The sequence below is a fragment of the Mobula hypostoma genome, chromosome 19, assembly GCF_963921235.1.
Source record: "Mobula hypostoma chromosome 19, sMobHyp1.1, whole genome shotgun sequence".
NCBI classification, from domain to species: domain Eukaryota; kingdom Metazoa; phylum Chordata; class Chondrichthyes; order Myliobatiformes; family Myliobatidae; genus Mobula; species Mobula hypostoma.
Window position 1 is genome coordinate 35,296,543 of NC_086115.1, and position 24,167 is coordinate 35,320,709.

A 24,167-nucleotide genomic window follows, 5' to 3' on the forward strand; every position below is an offset into this window, starting at 1 on the left:
GTCCACAACTGCAGATCCTGTGGCAACCCTTTAATGTCCCTGTTAAAGCAGCTCCATATGGAACAATTCTTTGCTTTATCTGGTTGAGTCAAACTCTAATTATAATCTGTATTTCACCTTCCATTCTATGTCTCCCTATCTTGTGGATTAATCACATATTCTGAGTATCAGAAAGTAGATGAAACCCAAACCTCTAAAATACAGAAAATTTGTCTTGTCAAAATAGCCTGTCATTTTCTTGGAAAAAAATCTTAAAAGTTTACTGTAAGAAGATTGCCTTCCCCAGTGTGCACACTGAACCTTTTTGTTTAAAAACATCTTTCAGGGTATCTTTCAAATCATTTTCCACCCACCAATGTCAATGTTCAATGGATATCTTTGCAATTCTTGTTACCTTCACCAGCATTCCAGCACAGACACATATCACCTTCTGCTCTTCCTTCGCTTTGTTGGGAGAATATTCCCCTTACAATTCACTGGGCCTCTTCTCATTCTTACTTTTCCAGACAACAGCAGGAGTTGCCACAGCTGTATTTTTACCTCTTCCCTTTCCACCATCTAGGCACTCAAACAATCTTTCCAATTGGTGCACTGACTTATTTGCACTTCTTTCAATCTCACGTCCTGCTTCAATATTCATAATGCAGTCCCTCTACATTTGGGAACGTGGATTGCGGAAGTGACTGCGAGTACCCTGTTGCCTGCCACTTTAATTCTCCGTGCCTCTCGCACTCTGACCTTTCTGCCTGTGGCCTTCCCCATTGTCAAAACAAAACCCATAACAAAGCTTGAGGAACAGCAAATTATCTTCTATCTGGGCATGTTGCACCCCTCTGGACTCGATATCAAATTGTACAACTTCTGGTAATTTGCTCTCTCTGTATCTGAACTGGTCATTTCTACTGTAAGGCACCTATTTGTCATATAGGGTCAGTATTCTCTCTCCATTATAGCAGCCACTCCTGCTGCATATAAATAGATACTTTATTGAACTCAAAGGAAATTACAGTGTCACAGTAGCATTATAAGTGCACAGATATATAAATACTAGAAGAGAAGGAAGAAAGAATAAAAAATGAGTTACCTCTAACAGTCTAACAGGAGGGGGTCATCACTTCCCCGGCTATAGATTGACTCATTATAGAGCCTAATGGCTGAGGGTAAGAATGACCTCAGACAGCGCTCATTGGAGCAGTGTGGTTGTCTTAGTCTATTACTAAAAGTGCTTCTCTGTTAGCCAAGGTGGCATGTGGAGGGTGAGAAACATTGTCCAGAATTGCCGGGATTTTCTGTAGGGTCCTTTGTTCTACCACAGCCTCTAGTGGCCTACAGAATTTCATTTTGAAAGTTCGTTTGCCTTCTCACTCTGTAAATATGCCTATTTCATAGTTTTTTTTTCATTGTCTCTTGCTCTTACTGCCCATGTTAACCTGTCCACTAGATAATCTCTACAATTTATCTGCATGACAAGCACCGTTTCCCACCTTCAAGGGTATTTCCTTTGCTTTTTAATCCCCCCCTCTTCTTCCCTGCAATATACAGCTATCTCATTTTCTCTCTTTCCCAATTCTAATAAACAGACTTTGACCTGAAATGTTATGTTCTCTTCCAGCATTTTCTGTTCTTGTTTAAGATTTCTAATATCAAAGTTCAAAGGACAATTTATGATCAAAGTATATACAGTATATGGCACCTTGAGATTCATTTTCTTGCGGGCATTCACAAAAACAAGGAAATACAATAGGATCAATGAAAAACTGCACAAAGACAAACAACTCATCTGCAAAAGAAGAGAAACTGTGCAAATAAAAAAAATAAACAACTAATATTGAGAACGTGAGTTGTAGAGTCCTTGAAAGTGAGTCTATAGGTTGTGGAGTCAGTTCAGCGTTGAGGTGAATGAGATTATCCACGGTGGTTCAGGAGCCAGATGGCTGTAGGGTAATAACTGTTTTTGAACCTAGTGGTGTTGGATATTAGGCCTTCTGCCCAATGTCAGCAGTGAGAGGACAGCATACCCTGGAATGTGGTGGTGCAAGCTTTTTTGATTTTCCTTATAAATCTCAGCTTGCAATGGGTGCAGGTAACTCACTAACCTGTAGTTTCCTGTATTATGCCACTTTAAATCCTCTAATATTATCCTCCCTCTATTGATTCCTTAAACAGATTGGCAAAGTTGTGAATAATTTGATAGTCTCTTATTGTGAAGCACAATAAAACCTTGTTTCCATATACATTAATAGTCTGTAATGATGGATTTAATGAGAAAGATAACATCATCTTCACATTTGTCACTATGGATTCTTCTAAAATCCATGTCTAATCTAAGGTATATTAACAAATAACTTGCAGCTGGAACTTAGAGACAATACATTGGAACTATACAGCCAACTATATCTATACCACCATCAGGTACTTGTTCCAGAGTTGTATAAAGTCATAGAGTCATTCAGAATGGAAAGGGACCCTTTGCTTGATTGATTCATGTGACCAAGATTCCCATCTAAGCTAATCCCATTTGCCTGCTTTTTGGTCATATCCTTCTAAACCTTTCCTATCCTTGTAACTGTCCAAATGCCCTTTAAATGTTGCTAATGCTTCAACCATTTCTGCTGGCAGCTCATTCTGTGTACTGAGCACCCTCTGGATGAAGAAGTTGCTCTCAGGTTCCTAATAAAACCCCCTCTTGCATTAAACCAACGCCCTCTGGTCTCGATTCTCCAACCCTGGGAAAAAGACAGAGTGTATTGGCCCTATCCATGTTCCTCATCTTTTTGTGCCTTCGTGATCAAATGTTTGTCTCGATACTTTTCAGTGTTGCAAGAATACTTGCCTCTACCACACATTAAGGCTCTGCATTCCAAATTTCAACCACCCTCTTGGGTCTAAACCATTTAATCTTAGCTTAAACTTCTACTGTCCAGCTTTACAGTCCTTTGCTAGAGAGAAATGTCCTACTGTCTATGCATCTCATAATATTGTATCCCTCTATTGGTTTGCCCTTCACCATCCTTGACTCCAAGAGAAACAAAGCCAGCCTATCCAGTGTTTCCTCGAGCTATAATGCTGTTTCACTAATTGCAATGGCACCTTCGTAAAGTGTTTTAAATGCCCCCATTGCCTTGGATATTGGTAACATGGGGCACATGTGACTATAAACTGAATTAATCACAATGAATCTAGTTACAAAATCTCTGTTGATTTTCAGTTACTTCTTTATTAAAGTTGATTTTAATTTTAAGTTATTACAACTACTTATATAAAAGTGGAAAGTATTCTGATCGATGTCATCATGGTCTGCTACGGCACTTCAAATGTACAGGAATGTAAAAATCCGCAGAGAGTGGTCGACTTAGCCCAGTATTTCATGGGTACATTTCTCTTCACCACCAGTAGTATCCACATGAATGTTGCGTCAAGAGGCAACATATCTCATCGAAGATCCCCACCATCTGGGTCATGCCATCTTGCAGCAGCTATCATTGGGCAGGAGGTACAGAAGCCCGAAGTCCCACACCACCAGGTTTAAGAACAGATACTGCAATCATTCAGTTCTTGAACCAAGTTGTACTACCACAGTATGTAACCACTTTGCACTACAATGTTCTGTTTTGTTCTAATTGTGTTCTTTCCTATAAAAATTGGGTATAATTTATAACTATCTTTTTCTTGTGAATGTACTTATCTGATGCTATACACCTGTGCTGCTGCCGAAAGCAAGCTTTTCATTGCATCTATGCATACTTGTGCGTGTGACAATAAACCCAGAGTTGACTGTTGATCTTTTCTTTTTTCTCAGTGTCATATGTATTTATATGCTATCTTTGTGCTATCCAAATTGATTTCCATCATCAGTTTTAGTAATAGTAATACTTTGGCTAATTGTTAAGGGAATAATGTCATTATATGATTTAATTATTAGATCTTGATATCATTCTCAGTCTGTAGTATTTATGATGTTTTCCCCTGCTGCTCCTGAGAAGACAATAACAACCCTTCTCTTCATTGCTCCTACAAAACTTTTAAGCAAAGAGCTACAGATTTTGTCCCATGATAATTAAGAAATAGCAAATATATTCAAGTTGGACCAATATGCATTTAACTAGTCGTGCTCACAAACTCCGATTGCTCTTATCTTTTAAAAGTGGTGTGTTTTCTAAGAATTTTTCAAGAAAATGTAGGCAAGCTTCTGCTACAAGCAAAAAGTAGATAGCACATACAGTATATAACTGATATGGAGGGGTAGATATTTGAACAAAATGCCAATCCGTGTTGATTTCTTCTGCAAAGTTATTGTACCTGTAACCAGCCAGGTAAGTGGATGATATTTCTGATTTGTGCCAATGGAACTTCACTATGGATGGTCCCAAGACCAGATGCAAAAGGAGGAGGGTTTGGCATTGGGTGAGCAACCCCATCCTGTAAAAACACAGAGCTACAGAAATGCCAACAGAAGATCCAAATACCTCATCCCTGGGAGAGAAAGGGTCTTCAGAGATGAGCGATACCTGGGGACAACCTGAAAAACTGGCCCAGGACAGAGGACTCCAGTGGACTGCTTTTGCCACCACTAAATAAGCTAACAGAGATAGTGAATATGCTTTCTCATAAAATGGGCCACTTACTATAGTTTACCTAGTCTTTGATTGATTGATAGCTGGGATCTATATGTAATTATCCAAGTTGATGTTGATGATGAAGGACTTTCCAATAATAATGTCATTATATATCAAAAGAAGATTCTTAGACATTGTCTGCTTGGAGTTGATCATTGCCTGGTACTATTTGTGCTGGTACTATTTTACAGGTACTATGTGACTCTCCATCCTAAGCCAGGATATTATCCAGGGTTTTTTACTTGTGATCACAAAGTGTTTTATCATCTAAGAAATTGCGTATGGAATTGAAGATTGTGCAATCACCAAAGAACATTTCAAATTATTATAATTATTATTAATATGTCTTACGATAAAATTATTAAATACGTCTTGGCCTACACATTTTTACAGAGCAAAGATGAATGAATTCCAATCACCACAATAACTTTGTTCACATCAGCTTCAAAATTCATAGGAATGCTGAAATAATTTATGAGCTTGAGTGGTCTTAGTAGAGCTAACTGACCAGTGGTGAACATTTTTTGTCTGGGATTGTTTGATAGCACTGTGTTAAACTTCTTCAAACCTATTTGGCATTTCCTGATAAATTCTAATTATCAGATTGCATTTATCTTGCATTTTTCCCCTCTATTTTTCAATAAGATGCCAGGAGCTATACTGTAGTAGCTTAGTCAGGAATGTGACTTGTTCTGTGCCACATCTCTAATTCTGTTTGGTCCCTTTGATTTTGCTGTGTCCTGTGCACTCAGTCAATTCTTGATGTTTTGTGGAGTGAATCAAATTAGCTGAAAACCGGTAGTGGTCCTCAGCAGCAGGACAAGAAAAATAATTTATTGTTGTTTTTGGCTGAGGACAGCTGTAAATGCTTTTGGCCTTTGCTTTGCAGCTACATTCTTAAAGCAGTGACACATTTACAGCATTCCCATAGATCATTAAAGTGAAAATCTCGCCACGTAATCCCTATAACAGCATTAAGTGACAGCTAGGCAACCATGATGATGAAGTAATTATAAGAAATCTACCTTACCGTGGTTGTGATTCATTACAAACGTCAAACTACTATGAGAGCATTGCAATTAAATAAAATAATCAAAGTGCAGGAAAACTGCAGGACTTGAGAAAGGATCTGTGGTGAGAGACAGAAGAATTAATGACTAAGGTAAATGACTGTGTGGCTAAGCACAGCTCCAATGCCATATTCAAGTTTGCTGATGACACTACTGTCGCAGGCTGAATAAAAGGTGGTGATGAATCAGCATACAGGAGGGAGATTGAAAATCTGGCTGAGTGGTGCCACAACCACAACCCCTTACACAATGTCAGCGAGGAGCTGATTATTGGCCAGGAGGAAGACAGATGTCCATGAGCCAGTTCTCATAAGAGGATCAGAAGGTCGGTAACTTTAAATTCCCCAGTTTTATCACTTCAGAGGACCTGTCCTGGGCCCAGCACGTAAGTACATTTACAAAGAAAGCATGGTAGTACCTTGGGAGTCTGCAGAGATTTGGCATGACATCTAAAACTTTGACGAACTTTGTAAATGTACGGTGGAGAGTTAATGACTGGCTGCATTACACCCTGGTATGGAAACACCAATGCCCTAGAATGGAAAATCCTGCAAAAAGTACTGGATACGGCCCAGTCCATCATGGGTAAAACCCTGTCCTCCATTGAGCACATCTACATGAAAGGTGGTTGTTCCCTCCCCCACCCCAGGAGATGGTCTCTTCTCACCGCTGCTATAAAGGAAGAGGGAACAGACGATTCAGGACTCATACCACCAGGTTCATCCGCAGTACCACCGATGCGGCAGAGAGGGCCTCAAGATGGCTGTGGCTCAAAAGAGGGGAGCCATGGAGTCGTATGTAGCTAGCTATATGGACACAAGCTGGGGTCTGATCAGCCCCGGCTGGGTCACCTGGAGGAGGGTGTATGATGTTGAAAGACCCAAAACACCCGATGATTCCAGGAACATCACTGAAGATGTGTCCAGAGGCATCAGTAGATGTATGTACACTGGAACAGTTATTACTCCTCAACCAAAGGGGGTAACTTCACTTGCCCCATCATGAAATGTTTCCATAACCTATGCAGACATCCCATCTCTCCCAGAAGTTCCGGGAGTCTCCCACATATTGATAGCGGCTCCCTGATACCCGCAAATTATATACAATATCCTGGAAATTGACTTTTTTGAGAGCGAGCGAGAGGGAGAGAGTGAGAGAGAGAGAGCGAGCGAGTGACAGACATAGCGAGTGACAGAGGGAGCATCCTGATTGGTCTCTCTTTGCGCTAAGTAGACCTATCAGTTTTATCTGTGGGCGGGCTTTACAGTCGACCTCTCTCTCTCTCTCTTTCATTGTCCATCAGTTCAGTTTAGTGTCCTGCAGCACCATGGCAGAGTGTTGCAAAAAAAGAAAATATTTAACGTACGTCACCCCAGACTACACTAAAGTGTACCCTTGCCTAATAGGGGTCAAAAATAATGACAGTGTTGCTCGCTGCGCTCTTTGCAACAGTGACTTTTCTATTGCCCATGGTGGGTTAAATGACTGTAAAAGACATGTTGAGGTGAGGCCTGGATTATGTCTCAACTAACCTTGAAGGACTGGTGTCAAACTACAAATGTTTGCCGGTTGATGAGTTCTGGGGGAAGCTGTCCAAAGTAAAATCTGTGAGCACAGGGCAGTTGAGATTCAAAGATCTCTGCCAGTTGATGAAGCTGCTTTTGGTGCTGCCAAATTCTAATTGTGATGTAGAAAGGCCATTCAGCATGGTGCATCACATTAAGACAGAATTCAGAAGTCAGCTGTCTCAGAAAACACTTGTGAATCTGATGCCTTGCAAAATTAACAAATTCATTGACAGAGACTGCTATGAGGTTGAGACTTCCCTGAAATTAGGTTGAGACCTCCCTGAAATGAGTTTTTGCAGTGGGATGTCTGCCAATGGACTCACTTTCAAGGACTCTTATCTTATGTTATTAATATTTCTTGCTTATTTATTATCATTTCTTTATTTTTGTAGTTGCAATCTTTTGCACACTGGTTGATTGCCCAGTTGCTGGAGTCTTCCATTGATTCTATTATGGTTTTTATTCTATTATAGATTTATTATGCCCACAAGAAAATGAATCTTAGGGTTGTATATGGTGACATATATGTACTTTGATAATAAATTTACTTTTAACTTTTTTCTTCATTATTGAATGAATTCTAGGTGACCAGGTGATGATGCATGACGCAGTAAAGAGTTTCAGATAATCGATGACGTCACCGGCGGTGGAATTTGAAATTGTGACATCACACATTTTTAAGGACACCAAAACAATGATGTCATGTGTTCTGCGGGTTGCTACGGCGATTATGTCACGCCGGACCGTGCCGTTGCTATGCCGGTGATCTTATGTTAGTGCTCAGTTCCCCAACGCCCCAAACACAAGTAGCGCCGGGCCCGCAGGTACGGTACGGTTACCGGCGGCACTCAGTCGCCGCCACCACTTGCGGCCTCGGCGCCGGCGATCGCACTAACACCCGCCTTTCCCGTTTAGTTCGCCCCAACAGGACCGAGGCGGGCCACCCCTCCGCCCCCCCCCCGGGGCAGCGTCTCGCCGCTAACTTTGTCACCGGACGTGGCGGGACCGGTTTATCGCGGGGGCTAAGAGGGGAGGGGAGTTTCACGGGGCAGAGGTCAGCGGCAAGAGGGCCGGGCGCGGCCCACAGGAACGGCGCGGCCGAGCACGGGGGCCGCCGCGGCGGGGGTACGACCAGGGAGTAGATTCAAAGCGGGCGCCCTAGTTTGGGTCCAATCAGCGCGGCGTGGTGTGGAGTGCCCGGGCGATGCGTAAACAAGCGCAGAACTAACTCCTCCGCCCTCGGAGTATTTCCGTGTTTTCACTACTGCTCATTACAGTGTATCAAGTGCTTACTGCCATTCACCCACAAGACAAACTTGGCCCCTTCAGCTTCTCCTCTCCCCCCTCCCCCTTCTCTGGCTTATTTATTTTTGTTGTTGAGGCATCATCCGACTGGGCTTCACTCCACAACAACATTTTTTTTACTCTAGTCCTCTTGTAATCACTATGGCCTCTTGAGAGAGAGAAAAAAATAAGGTAAGGAACGCATTCGCCAGAAGGAAGAAATCATAACTCAGGAGTTTTTGTTTATTGGGAGGGGTAGTAAAGGGAAAGGGCTAGATGTGTGTCTTACTGAGCCGAGCCGAGCCGTGCCGGGTCTTATCTCCAGCACCGTAAAGTTTGTGTAGGATGCGATCATGTGTCAGGATCAAGTTGCCAAGGCAGACGCCGAGCGACCTTGCCGTTAGTGGTAGTACAGCAGCCTTGAAGTTAAGGTGCCCGGCAGCTGAGAAATAAATAATGCGCCACAAAACTGTGTTGGAAACTTCTAGCGCTTTTTTTTATTTATATCTAGAGCGGGGCGGGTGGTGGTGGGGGGGGGGGAGAGAAGAGAGGCAGAGGCGAGCAGGGCTGAGACGCGGCTCCGTGCCTCTCCCTTCCTCCCCGCCGGATCCGATCGGATTGTTAAAACGACTTACACAATTTAATTGTGGCTCCGGGTCCGAACGGACCTGTTTCTCCCCCCTCTCTTGCAGACTGACGCAAATAGTGACGCTGGTGGCTTCCTGATGAGAGGCAGACACGACATATAGCGCGCTTGGTACCGCTCGGTGGTACAGTGTAAGCGGGCTTTCGCTTTCCCCTTGCCTCTCGCCAGCAGCTACATCATGCTGCGTAGTTTTTTTTTAATTTCCCAGGGAGGGATTGCTTCAAGCAATCGGCATCTCTCCAGTGCGAGAGATACAAGTGGTGAGATGAGTTTATGTTTGTGGATAAACAGTACTCTCGTACACCCCAAGGATAATATTTATTGCGTAGCATGTCAGCTGATATACATGGACAGCATTGCCGGGACCGTGTAGTGAAATTGGAACGGCTTCTTATAAGTGCAGTGCGCACTAGGTCCACGCACACACCTGCGCACACAATCCGACAGCACACAGCGAGTGAAACTGACAGGGCTCCACGTGTTCGGCTCGCACAGTGTACCCATTTATTTGCTGTTCGGCAAAGAAGGCAAGGGTCTTTGAAAAATTAAGGATGCCTGATTGGTGGCCAGTAATGCGATACGGCCTACTTTTACACACAGCTGCATCTTAACACCCGTCGCTGCGTGAGGATGCACAAGTAGCATTCAATGTGCGGCGTCTGGAAGTTGTGGGGCAGTAACGGGTAAAAGGCGTTTTGTAATGGCATATGGATTAATAGCAAAGTTTCAAATCGCAAAGTCATTGATAAAACCATATATACTATCCCGTCAGAATTTTGCAAGTCCAGATAAATAGTTAGAATACTCACCCAAGCTTCCAATTATTATTAAGCTGAATGGCTATATTTCTGAATCATAGGTTATATTAGTAAAATACTTGGTTCTTAATAGACAGGCTCTGATTTAAAGAATAGTTACAAATTTATTTTTGAAGTTTTTTTGTGAAAGATCTCTGAAACTAATAAGCAATCTGAAGATTCCCCCATGTAACCGATTTAATTTGCAGTATGATGTCCTTGCTTTTGATATGAGTTAAGACTGGAAATTCCCCATTGAGATGACAAACTCCTTTTACTTGTTTTTCAGTATTTTATTGTACTTTATATCTGTAAGCTATTTATAGATGGTATTTTATTCTACAACAATTCTTCATATTGAAAAGAATGCTTCCAAAATAAATACCATTTATTGTAATAAAAACGTTTTTTGAAGTGGTCACTAGCCCTGCATGACAATAACTTTGGAGCAATTTTTCTACTTGGGTATCAATTCTATTGGTTCTAATATCAAAGCTTAAAAATGCCTAATGCCAAAAAGATTTGTCATTACTCCTAAATAAAACAATTAGTTATTACTTTAAGATTACAACTTGGGAGTATCATGACAATGTAATATATAACATGTTAATTTACAGTTGAATGTTAAATTGCATCAGAAAGAAGTAAAACTTCAAAGAGCAATTCTGAATGAGTGAAGTAGTTTTAGAGTAACTGATAGCCTACCACTGCATTGTATTTCAATATGATTTGACGTTCAGTTAACATCTTTATCTTGTAACGCTGTAGGTTTGGGACACTTTATACAACACAGAAGAGAAAAAGCATAACCTTGATCCCTGATTAAAGGACAATGCGCTCCTGGAGAAGTTGATTTTCTTCAAATTGTTCCAACAAATTTCTCAGACAGATGCCTGGAGAAGTGCAGCTGTGCCGTGCAGCACAGCAGGTCCTGTAAACATACTGCCACCTGTCAACTCTGGCCTGATTTTCCTGTTCTTTTACTGTAAATCTTGTCCAACAATGGCTGCACAAAGGAAACACCTAGTCAGAGAATTTAACGCCTTCATCACTTGTTACATCTGCAAGGGCTATCTTATCAAGCCAACTACAGTGACTGAGTGTCTACACACTTGTAAGTAAAGCTGCAAGAATCGTCCTATATGTTTCTGAATTGTAGCCCAGGAATATTAGATCAGATTTGTGTGTATTCAACGTCAATAAATGCGCTTAACAAAATATGAAACAATCACATTGAAAATGATGTTTACTGGAAAGCTGAGTACAAGCACGAAGAAAATACTTAAAGCACAGTTGTGGTGGTAAAAGATTTTTTTTTACAATAATAGACAACTCTTAATGTAATTAAAATCGTTTCTGCTTTCTGATAAGAAGAATGACCTTTGAAATGGAATGGTTAGGCTTCCATCATGGCTGTTCAGTTAATTATCTTCCACTGTATCGTACTAAATAATCTTGCTTATAGAGAAGCCAATCAGTTGTTTGTTGGCAGCTAGAAGTACTCATCCTTCCTCAAACTCTTATCCAATGAGCACTTGTGCCCTTTACAACTTGTGCTGGTAATCTAAGACCACCAGGTTACCAAGCACATTAGTTGCCACTTGGCCGTTAACTCCCTTAATCAATAACTTATCATCTCAGAGTCTGCTGTGCATTCACTACCCTAACATCTCTTGCACTTTTGCTCTGTCCTCTTTTTCATTCCACAGTTTAGTCCTAGCCTGTTCCACATTATATCCCAGTTTGCCAAAGTTCTGGACTTAAAGGTTTTCCCTAGATAATCTGCTAATTATTCCTTTGTATACATTGTAGCACTCCTTCTTTCCTCCACTTCTTGAACATAAAGTAAGTACCACAGACTAGTTAACCTAACATCAGTCTTTGGGGAAGATACTGGAGTCTCTTGTTATGGAAGTTTGAATAAAGCATAATGTGATTAGACATGGTCATGGTTTTGTTTAAGAAAATTCATATTTAAGAGTTACTATAAATCTTTGAGGAACTAGTAGGGTAGAGGAAAGGTATCCCGTGGACCTAATGTACTTTAGATTTATATGCGAGTTCTTAAAGATTACATAGGCTTGAGTCGACGTAGTAGTAGAAAAAGTGAGACAATGATAACTGCATCAATAGACAGTTCGATTGACAATCAGAAAACAAAGGATAAACTGGTAATTTTAAGGTTGGCAAGCTATCACTAGGTGAACCAGTGTGGAACTTCAATTGCTTTCAGTCTGTAATTAGATAATTAGACAAAGTGTAATTTATTGATTTGGATGATGATATAAAGTTTGATGGAGAAAATAAGTTGAGAGAACTACAACTCAAAAGGCATAGAGGCTAATTAATACTTGTGTGCACAAGACTTGTAACCTACCACATTTACAAGATAAAGTTGTTAATGACATGTTAGATCGTATTTAAAAAGTGCAGTGAACAACGAGATGGCTGATAGCATTTTCTTGAAAGAACTGTTGTGATGGGGCACTTACTAGGATAATTAGAAAACGATACTATCTAAAACCGTAAGACATAGAAGCAGAATTGGGCCATTTGACCCATTGAGTCTACTCTGCCATTCAATCATGGCTGATCCTTTTCTCCCCTCCTCAGCCCCACGCCCCACCCTTCTCCCCGTAACCTTTAATGCTGTGTCTAATAAAGAACCTATCAAGCTGTGCCTTAAATACCCCCAACAACCTGGCCTCCACACTGCCTGTGGTAATAAATTCCACAAGTTCATCACCCTCTGGCTAAAGAAACTTCTCCACATCTCTGTTTTAAATGGACGCCCCTCTATCCTGAAGCTGTGCCCTCTTGTCCCAGACATCCCCATCATGGGAAACATCCTTTCCACATCTACTCTGTCTAGGCCTTTCAACATTTGCCGAGTTTCAATGAGAACCGCCCTCATTCTGGTGAGTACAAACCCATATGAAACATTCCTCATATGATAACTCTTTCATTCCCGGAATCATCCTTGTGAACCTCCTCTGAACCATCTCCAATTTCAGCACATTTTTTCTCAGATGAGGAGCTCTAAACTGTTCACAATACTCAAGATGCGGCCTCACCAGTGCCTTTATAAAGCCTTAGCATCACATTCCTGCTCTTGTATTCTTGTATTTAAATTGAGTAAGACCATAAATGTTAGTATTGAGTGGTGTTATTTTTTAAAAAAGGAAAGGTAACAAGTGAAGGCCAATGGATGTTGGTCTTTATTACACGTGGGATGGAATACCAGAGTTGGGAAGTCTCCCTTAATTATGCAGAGCTTTGGTCCCATTTTAGGAAGGACATATTTGCAGTGAACCGTGACATTTTACTTGAATATTTTGCCTGTTATTGGCTCCTATCAGTCTTTATTAGTTTCTTGAACTTCCTCCACTCTCTTGTAGTCTTTAATAACATGTTAATTGCACTCACCTCAGCCTAAACATATATTTCTAGTTCAACTTCATATGGTGGAAATGAGCAGAATGGACCGACATTCTACAATGAGAAAAATGGGAGGAATCTGCTTAAGAACACAAGAAATAAAAGAAAGAATAGACTAATAGATTGCTTGTGTCTGTTCTATCTTTTATGGCTGATCATCTATCTCAATATCATTTTTCTGTTATAACCTCACATTCTTTGATTTCCTCTTAAATAGGATTCTGAGGGGACTTGATAGGCCAAATTTGATGAGAATGACAGGACAATGGAGAAAAATAATTGAAAATTTAAGGCAGATTAATTTTGTGTTGACAACAGGGAGCCTAGAGTTATAGGAAATAGGCAAGAAAGTGGAGTTGAAGGCTAAATTAGATCTATGATGATCTTATTGAAAGGGCAGTAGGACCTGTATACTCATTTTTGTTATAACTTATACTAACAATCACTAACACATACTGTATGTGGACCACTAGGATTCTCTATTTGCTATGAACTTTGGTTAGTGCAAGTGTCAACCTTCTGCAAGTCTCCTCATCTTCATTGCTTGTTCACCGGTGACTTGATCCCATATGTGCATGGTTGTCTTTTTCTTGTTGACAAGGCTTTCAAGTAGTTGTTATCCTGCAGCAACTTAAAGGTAAATCTGTTGACACTCGTGGAGGGTAGCATTTGCCTTCCACTTCTTGCCTGTTTTGATCTTGGCAGTAGTACAAGACTCCTCTTGACCTCTGGTGTCTTTTCATCTGAATTGTTTCTATTCTGCTACCTTTCTGTTAAAATTCCCATTATCTACAGCACTTCTTAAGTTAACTTATCTCTTCCTGTTCTCATCAAAGTCTCAGTTTCTCCTCTGCTGAGTAATATTTATTTTTATTTGTCTGCAGTTCTGCAGTTGTCCAATCTTATTCAAATCAATGCCAATCCAATTAACCTTACCAGTTTTGTGGTGTTAATAATTAATGCAATTGTCTTTTAAGCTTTCTTTCCCTCCATTATCATCCATGGCATTTAACCAGTTTCAAATCCTCTGTCTGTAAGGAAAAATTAAGCTTGGATCCCTCATCAACTTTTTCTCAAACTCATTGAGTCACTTTCCTCCCCACCCACCTACCTAACTGCTCATGGAGATGTGCTCATAATGTTTCCATTGCTTTGCTGTCTCCAAACTTATCCCTTTTGTCAGATTCACTTTGCAAAAACCCAAGTCAACTCTTGCTGCTGTAATTGCCTGTCTTCACACACACCAGTGTTGGAAGCAACTTCACTTTCTTGGATACTCTACCCATTTTTTTCAAAGCTATACTAAGAGCATCCTCAAAAAGTGTACTGGGTCAAACTCTTCCGTTTGATTTTATATTTGTTGAAAGGTCTTTAAATGCCCTGCCTCTTCAAACTGCCACCATGCTGCTTGCCCGCCACCCCCTCCCCACCACCAGCACCACACAGGACAATCATCCGATGTATTACAAGGCACTGCCTTAGTAAATGCACAATGATTATCAATGTTTTCTTTTTTGTCTACAGATACATTACATTAATTTTTTTTAAATGTTGATTAAGCTACTTGCTGCATTCCATATAACCATATAACAATTACAGCATGGAAACAGGCTGTCTCGGCCCTTCTAGTCCGTGCTGAACGCTTACTCTCACCTAGTCCCACCAACCTGCACTCTCCCCATGATCCTCCGTTCCTTTCTTGTCCATTTAGCTATCCAATTTTACTTTAAGTGACAACATCGAACCTGCCTCTACCACTTCTGCTGGAAGCTCGTTCCACACAGCTACCACTCTCTGAGTAAAGAAGTTCCCCCTCATGTTACCCCTAAACTTTTGCCCACTAACTCTCAACTCATGTCTTCTCGTTTGAATCTCCCCTACTCTCAATGGAAAAAGCCTATCCACGTCAACTCTATCTATCCCTCTCATAATTTTAAATACCTCTATCAAGTCCCCCCTCAACCTTCTACGCTCCAAAGAATAAAGACCCAACTTGTTCAACCTTTCTCTGTAACTTAGGTGCTGAAACCCAGGTAACATTGTAGTAAATCTTCTCTGTACTCTCTCAATTTTGTTGACATCTTTTCTATAATTCAGTGACCAGAACTGTACACAATACTCCAAATTTGGCCTTATCAATTCCTTGTACAATTTTAACATTACATCCCAACTCCTATACTCAATGCTCTGATTTATAAAGGCCATTCATTGTAGATTATCGTGGTATTCTCCCTCTATCCATTTGATTTTGCTTTATTTCTCTTAACCAAACCAAGGCAATTTGTTATCACCAGATTTCTTAGAGGTGTACCCTCATCCATATGTCCTTCTGATGTCAGGTCAACTTCTCGATTTGTGATATTACAAGTTTCAACTCTTCTGCACTTTTCTTGTACTTTCTGTACTCTTTGATCTGTCACAAGATGCTCAGAATTTCTATCGGCTGTGTTTTGAGAGAGCCAGTCATTTTTTTTTCTCTCACCTTACTAGAAACTGTTCACTTGGTACTGGTGGCAACATCTTTTGCAGCTGAAGTAGACTATGCCTGCCGTCAGTGTTCTGTATAAGCCATAATAAGACTTCATGAAACAAATCATTTCTATTATAAACGCAAACACGAGGAAATCTTCAGATGCTGGAATTTCAAGCAACACACATAAAAGTTGCTGGTAAAAGAAGCAGGCCAGGCAGCATCTCTAGGAAGAGGTACGTCGACTGTACCTCTTCCTGGAGATGCTGCCTGGCCTGCTGCGTTCACCAGCAACTTGTATGTGTGTTGCATTTCTATTATAATATGTTATGGATTCAAACTTCATGACACTGTCCATTTACTTCAATTGCATTAAAATCAACATCTCTAAAGTAGGTAACTTTTGCAAGCTTTCCTTTATAACCCTTGATTTAGGTTTGTATCACTTGTATTTTGCTTAACACTTGATCCTGATCGGCTGTCATTTTGTTTTTTTCTGACCTATGCCCTTTCCCTGCAAATTATCTAATGCTTAAAATTCTCATTTCACGCCCTCAACTCTGTAATCTACCTCTGGCATATATTCATTTCTCTTTCATGATTGTCATCTGTGGATCCCCATCTTGTCTCCATTCCATTAATGGCAGTTTCTTCATGTTTTGGCTCTAATTTCAGGATCTGTTTCCCTAGACTTTTCTCCACTGTGGCTTTCAAGACCTTCATAAGTCTGAGTTCTGTAAGTGCCAGTTATCACTCTTTCAGTCCATCCCGAAACCTGGCTACAGAAATGCAAATTATGGGGATATACAGTATGTGGATAGTGTTAAATTTAATGTTATACATTCTTACTACCTCATTTGATGCTCGCATGAGATATAATGTATTAAACATGTTGCACAAGGACCACTCACTTTTTCTTGTTCAGAACAAAACTCTTCTCTTCCCTATTTTATGGAGTCATGAGTTATGTTAACCGTTATCTACAGATGTTTCTCACCTACTGTATATGTATATTTTTGGCTTATTTCATTATTACTCTACACTCAAGATCAGCGTCCTGTAGGGACATCATTTTCTACATCCTTTCTATCACCTTCCTATTCTTGCCATATTTATTAAATGTGCCTGAATTTTTACCTCACACATTTTAATAAACAGCGTTTCAAAATTCTTATACACAAAAGTAAATCCATTGTGTAGAGTGGTTTCAGATTTATCATTTTTAATTTTTCATGCTTGAATTGTAGTAGGATTGAGAATTATGTCTGGGGTTTTTAGATTTTCAAAGTTAACCTTTATTGATGGATGTGGTTATCTGAAGTATAGCCCAGTGGTCAATTGGATTAACGGATATGATGTGCATATTTAGTTATGATTGCCTATATAGTAATGATCAAGCAGTGTTCTGATGTTTAGTTGCTTTCTGAGCCTGTCCCTTTAGGATGGGTGCCAAACACGTGTGTAGCCAGTTTCTGTTACCATTGAATGATTTTTTTAAAAAATCTGCTGCTTAATCCTTACTCCCCAATTTACCCCTCTTTGGGAAGTTACAAGGTTACTAAAGCCAGAAAAAAAAAGCAGTAGAGAATTATTTTCTTTCTTTTCTGCTTTGTGGACTGTTGGAGTAGCAAATTCTTCTTATTCTGCATTATCATTGAAAATTTTACAATTAAAGTGTGACATTAAAATCCACAGACACCTGTTTGTACACAAAAGGGAGGGAATAATGGCGTAGTGATAATGGAATTACACATGGCTTTTGAAAAACGGTGTATAGTAAGGATTCTTTCGGTAAAAATATCAGGAATGTTAAAGCATGCAGAAGAAATTGACAGAAGTTGTTTGGGCTGCTCTTTTGGGTGGGAATCATGTAATCAATAATGCCCCCTAGGACCCTGACCTTATGTTAATAGTCACAATAGTAAAATAAGCTAAACATTTAAATTTTGGCATTGGGCCTCCTGGACTTGCTTCACCATTCCCAAAATATGATGGTTTATCTTCTACCACGAGTACCATTTCCATGGTGTATTTTCATCTTCCTTGACTGCTTTATACCCAGAGATCTAATGATTTCGTTTTGAACACAGTCAATGATTGAACTTCCTCAGCCATCCCAGAGTAGAGAAATGTTACTTCCAGTGAAGAAATTTCTTATTTTAGTGCTGAATAGCTGATGCCTTATTTTGAGACTGTGAGCTTTAGTTTTGATTTCCCTTATCTACCCTGTTGGGCTGTCTAAGAATATTGTTGATTAGGTTATTGAATTAAATTAACTTTATTGTTACATCCTTCACATACATGAGGAATAAAAATCCTTACGTTATGTCTCTGTCTGAATATGCAATGTGCAATTTATAGTCTGTCTGTCTGTCTAGGTACCATATCCGATGCGGGCTTTGGTGACCATGGTTTTCCATATAGATCTATCCTTTGTTTTTTGGATGACTTCCATTTCTTTGATGTGTAGCCACTTGGCTATGCTTTTGATGTACATAAGCCGAGGTCTTCCTCTGGGTTTGCTCCCCTCAATCTTTCCAGAGAGTATGAGTTCATCTTTCCGCATGATGTGTCCTAGGAATCTGAGTTGTCTTTCTCTTATTGTTGGTATGAGTGATCGAACTGCTTGGGCTCTTCTAAGAACTTCTTCATTTGATATGTGTGTGGTCCATGATATTTTTAACATTCTCCTGTAGAACCATAATTCAGCTGCTTCTAGTCTCTTTTCCATTGCTGGAGAAATGGTCCAGCATTCACTTCCATATTCAGGATAGAATAAATGTAGCACTGCAGTATTCTGTTTTTAGTGTACATGCTCATCTTTCTGTCTGTTAATATGTTCTTCATTTTTTGAAAAACTTCTTTTGCCATTGCTATTCTGTATTTGATATCTGTGTCGCACCTGCCATTACTTGTTATTAGGCCGCCAAGATATTTGAATGTGTTGACTTGTTTGATGTTTGTATTTCCGATCTTGATCACACATTGAGGGATGTTTGTCTTTCTGGAGATGACCATGCTTTATATGTTCATAGTATATGTTTATAAATTTATAGTAATTTATAATAAATAGTAAGTACGATAAGATATACAACCAGAACAGTCAATATAACTTAGAAATACAATTGTGTCAATGTGAATTAATCAGTCTGATGGCCTGGTGGAAGAAGCTGTCCCGGAGCCTTTTGGTCCTGGCTTTAATGCTGTGACACTGTTTCCTGGATGGTAGCAGCTGAAACAGTTTGTGGTTGGGGTGACTCGGGTCTCCAATGATCCTTTGGCCCCCTTCATATGCACCTGTCACTGTAAATGTCCTGAATAGTGTGAAGTTCACATCCACAGATTTGCTGGGCTGTCCGCACCACTCTCTGCAGAGTCCTGTTATTGAGGGAAGTACAGTTCCCATACCAGGCAGTGATGCAGCCGGTCAGGATGCTCTCAATTGTGTCCCTTAGGATTTGGGAATTAATGCCAAATTCTTCAACTGTCTGGTGGTTACCTCTCATTCTTCTAAATTAGCAGCTCTAATCTGCTACTTAAATTTGCAGACAACACTACACTGACTGGCCTAATCTCAAATAATAATGAGGCAGCCTACAGAGAAGTTATCACCCTGACACAGTGGTGTCAAGAAAACAATGTTGCAAAACTGTGGAGCTGGTTGTGGACTACAGGAGTAATGGAGATAGGCTATCCCCTGTTGACATCAATGGATCTGGGGTTGAGAGGGTGATTAGCTTTAAGTTCCTCAGCATAAACATCACCGAGGATATCACGTGGTTTGTACATATTGGCTGTGTGGTGAAAAAGGCACGACAGTGCCTCTTTTGCTTCAGATGGTTGAAGAAGTTTGGTATGGGCACCCAAATCCTAAGAACTTTCTAAAGGGACACAATTAAGAGCATCCTGACTGGCTGCATCATTGCCTGGTATGGGGACTGTACTTTCCTCAATCACAGGACTCTGCAGAGAGTGGTGCAGACAGCTCAGCGCATCTGTAGATGTGAACTTCCCATGATTCAGGACACTTACAAAGACAGGTGTGTAAAAATGGCCCAAAGGATCATTGGGGACCCAAGTCATCCCAGCCACAAACTGTTCCAGCTGCTACCATCTGGGAAACAGTACTGTAGCATAACAGTCAGGACGAACAGGCTCCGGGGCAGCTTCTTCCACCAGACCGTCAGACTACTTGACTTATGCTGACACAACTGTATTTTTATGTTATATTGACTATTCTGTTGTACATACTATTTATTATAAATTACTATAAATTGCGCATTGCACATTTGATAGAAACATGACGTAAAGATTTTTACTCATGTATATGAACTACTACTACTACGTCGGCTCAGGCCTAGGGGGCCGGCGTCGGGCAATTGTGTAAGGCAAGGCATGTATATGAAGGATATAAGTAATAAAGTCAATTCAATTCAAATAGGGGCTTACTTTATTCAATCTCTCATGTGATAGTCCTGCCAGTTCAAAGTTCAAACAAGTTCAAAGTAAATTCATTATCAAACTATGTATATCATATACAAACTTGAGATCCATTTTCCTGCAGGCACCCACCAGAAAACAAATACAATGAAAGCCATGAAAAAAACACATAACAAAGACTGACAAATGTGCAAAAGAGGACAAATTGTGCAAATAATTTTAAAAAATGTAAATAAGTAATATTGAAAATGTTTGCTGCACAGTCCATAAAAGTGAGTCCACAGGCTGCAGAGCAACACACACAAGATGCTGGAAGATCTCAGCAAGTCGGGCAGTATCCATGGAAAAGATAGGCCGTCAGCGTTTTGTGCTGAGTCCCTTCATCAGGACTAGAAAGAAAGAGAAGTCAAAAGAGCACAATAGTGGACCTTTTCCTTTACAGTCCTGATGAAGGGTTTGGGCCAGAAAAGTCATCAGTTTACTCTTTTCCATGGATGCTACCTGACCTGCTGAGTTCTTCCAGCATTTTGTGTATGTGTGTGTTGCTTTGGATTTCCAGCATCTGCAGATCTTCTTGTGTTTGTGATACCACAGGCTGCGCAGTCAGTTTAGTCTGAGGTGAGTGAAGTCAGTTCTAGAAACCAGCCTGTGGAATCTTTGCTGTATTCCTTTTATAATATGTGTCCCTTTTCCAGTAGGGAGAATTGTATATGATATTCCAAAGTCCTTGTAATTGTAGAAGCGTATCTATTCTTACAGTCAAACCCTCTAGCAATGAAAAAGAAATGTATCATTTGCCTTTCTGATTGCTTTTTGCTCTTGTGTCTTAGCTTTCAATGTCTTGTGTACAAGACACCGGGGTTCTTTTGTGCATCAACATTTTCCAATTCTCATCATATTTTAGCAAAATACTCAATATTTGTTTTTTTTCTTCTGAAGTGGATGTGTTCACATTTTACCATATTGACCTCCATATGCACGTCAGTTCCCACTCATCTCGTCTACGTAGGCTTGAAACCTTATTACATCCTTATCATGTTTCAGTAGGTTCCTTCAATCAAATCAGATTGGGAATAGTTGTGGCCCAATACTGATTTCTCCATTAATGACAACATCTAACCTGAGATGAACCCTCTCTTATTCTGACCGCCAGTTTATATTTATTAACCAACTCTCAATCCATGCTAATTTATTAGCTCAATGCCATTACTTTAACCATGTAGTTAACTATTGTGATCCTTTTTTTTTTTAAACCTTGTGAAATTCCAAAAGCACCATGTGCACATGCTCATCTTCTCTCCTAGATACATGATCAAACTCAATTATATTCTTATTTTTTGTTTTAAGGTCACATCTTTTGTTTTAGATTCCAACATTTTCTCTTCTAGTAATGCCAAATCAGTCATTCTATATTTTTTACTTTGTATGCTTTCTTTGTGTCTTTGCAAATATGCTTGGGCAGAAATTATAATCATAAATTCATTTTAGAAGTTCAACACAATCTAAAACTCCATTTGTGGCTATATTATCGACTGGACTCGGTGCAAATTTTTAATGATAAAGGAATAAGAAGTTTGTCTTCAGTCTTGGTATTTCATCACTTTCAGTAATTAATACTTCATTGTTAGCACATTAAATAGAACTTCCACCTGAAGCTTTCTTGGTTTTTATCAGAGATAATTTTAAATTGTTGATAAGTCAATAAATTTTTTATAGAAGTATTTACTTATCATCCAAGTCCTTACTGATCTAGTGCCTTAATTTAAAAAATGGCTATCATTGATTTTGAATACTCTCTTTTTTTTAGTAATCTCTTCCATCCTTTTCTCATCCTTGTGCTCTCTCAGTCCTGTTTTCCTTTATTCTACTATTGGTGGCGCCTTAACATGTCAAGGACTTAAGCTTTGGAATTCTCATTCATAACCTCTTTTGAGACTCTGCTTAATGCCTCCTTCTCTGCTGAAGCTTCTATTTATCTAGCCGTGTGTTGCATGGTGTCAGAATTGGTTTAATAGTTGCCCTAAGGAAATAATAGTAAAATTCTATATTGACGCATGATGATATTGTTTCTGATTATCTGATTTTGGGTTGTTATGCTTCCTCATGCCAAGAGTGTGCCAAAGAATATCGTCAGGAAATATTTTTATTCCATCACTAATATTTGCTCTAAGTAGGTAAGTTCAATTTCTTTCATGCAGCAGTTTGGTGTTTGTGGGAATTTAGAATTACGCAACTCTATTTTCTGACTGACAGCAAGATACAAGGGGATAATAATGCGTTGGGACTTCCCTGTGATTATACTATGATGTCTTTATAACCTCAAAGGAGATCATTCCAGCAATTGTGTTGATCTGGCTCTCAGAGTATCCTATTCCGCACATTTCCCTTTAACTTTTCTTCTCTTGCATTCCCATCAAAGACCAAATTCTCCAAATATCTGTCTGTACTAGGGAAAATGTACAGTAGTCCATAAGCCTACTGACTAGCTTGTCTATTGTATGTGGAGGGAAATCTGCATGTCACAGGAAGAACCTGCAGATTCCATACACTGTCTGTCAAGATTGAACCCAGATTGCTGGACCTGAGGCAGTAGACTTCCTGGTGCATCACAGTAATATGTGGAGTTTTGTGGATCTTCGATGTATCCAGTAAAAGCACATTTAAGAAATGAAGCCATTTGAGCAGGGGATTATTGTGCTCAAGGAGCAGTTGGCATAACACTCTTCTCACAACATCAGACAATAATGACTGGGGCTCAGTTGGTTTCCAAATTATATTCTACAGTATGTGATCACTAAAGAGCAAAGTGGTTTGAGATTCTAGAATAATGTAAAAAGACAAGGGTTTGGGTCAGCAGAAGGAATTGACATCTCTTCATTGCTGGTAGATTTTACTCGCTTCACAGTATTTGCCTTCAGTGAAGTCTGGGGGCTACTGCAGAAAGAAAGAATATCCTGGTCAATGTTGGAACCTCTAATTTGAATAGATTGTAATCATAAGTCCTGTACAGGGAAATTGAGTTGAATTTAGATTGGGGAAAGAAGACATCTTTGGAATAATGATGTTCAGATTGTTGCTTGTGCCTTTGTACAAGCAGGTGGTGCAAGAAGGAAGGATTTGCATATTTGAGATTTTTGAGTGAGCTCTGAATGGAAACTGTACAAGGATGCATTTGCCATTTTGGTTTTGGTGAGGATCAGCCCCTTGATACAGGAAGTTGATAAAATGGTGAAGGAAGATTAAACTGACATGACTGGGAAAGTTCAGGTTCATAACCAGAGGAGAAAACAGATTAATTAAGTCACTGGAATAGAATAAAAGCAATTACCTGATAGAAAGAGGGAACGGAATGCAGAGTGTTAAAATGTAGAAAAGTCCAGAAAAATTTAAAAAAAACATAGTGTGGCTGATGGCATATTGGAGTGGATAGAAAAAAAGCTGGCTAACAGGAAGCAGGTTAGATATAAATGAGCTGTTGGTGGTGGCATAATTTAATGAGTTGTGTGCCTCAGTGCTGGGCCTCAACATCTTACAATTCATTTAAATGACTTGGATGAGTGCACCAAACATGTTTTTAAAATCTGCAGATGTTACAAAGATGGGTAGGAAAGCAAGCTGTGACAAGAATGTATGGAAGAATGGATAGAGATGTGAAAGTCGAATCTGAATAAAACTCGGGAGACCAGCTTCTTATCGTCACCACAGTTTATTGCGCATTCTCCTGCAGGAGTTTGAGACCCAGTTGTCAAAGGGAAGGCACGTAAGCACTGCCACCCTCTGACAAGTGGGACTGACTTAGTCAGGTTACAGCTGTATATTTATACATAGTAAGCCCCAT

General features: G+C 39.9%; 1 protein-coding gene across 5 annotated transcripts in view; it reads left to right on the forward strand.

The window, feature by feature from the left end:
• The first annotated feature begins 8,063 nt into the window (after positions 1-8,063).
• Positions 8,064-24,167, forward strand: part of pcgf5b (polycomb group ring finger 5b) — a 160,377-nt gene continuing 144,273 nt past the window's right edge. The window contains exons 1-3 of one of the 5 annotated variants that reach the window (XM_063071671.1): positions 8,064-8,078; positions 8,685-8,730; positions 10,750-11,095. In XM_063071671.1, coding sequence (XP_062927741.1) covers positions 10,984-11,095 — 112 coding nt within the window. In that variant the 5' untranslated portion in view covers positions 8,064-8,078; positions 8,685-8,730; positions 10,750-10,983. Of the gene's footprint in view, positions 8,079-8,099; positions 8,731-8,909; positions 8,970-9,416; positions 9,445-10,749; positions 11,096-24,167 lie in introns of those variants that run through there. The other 4 variants (XM_063071672.1, XM_063071670.1, XM_063071673.1 and 1 more) reach the window with 4 other exon arrangements.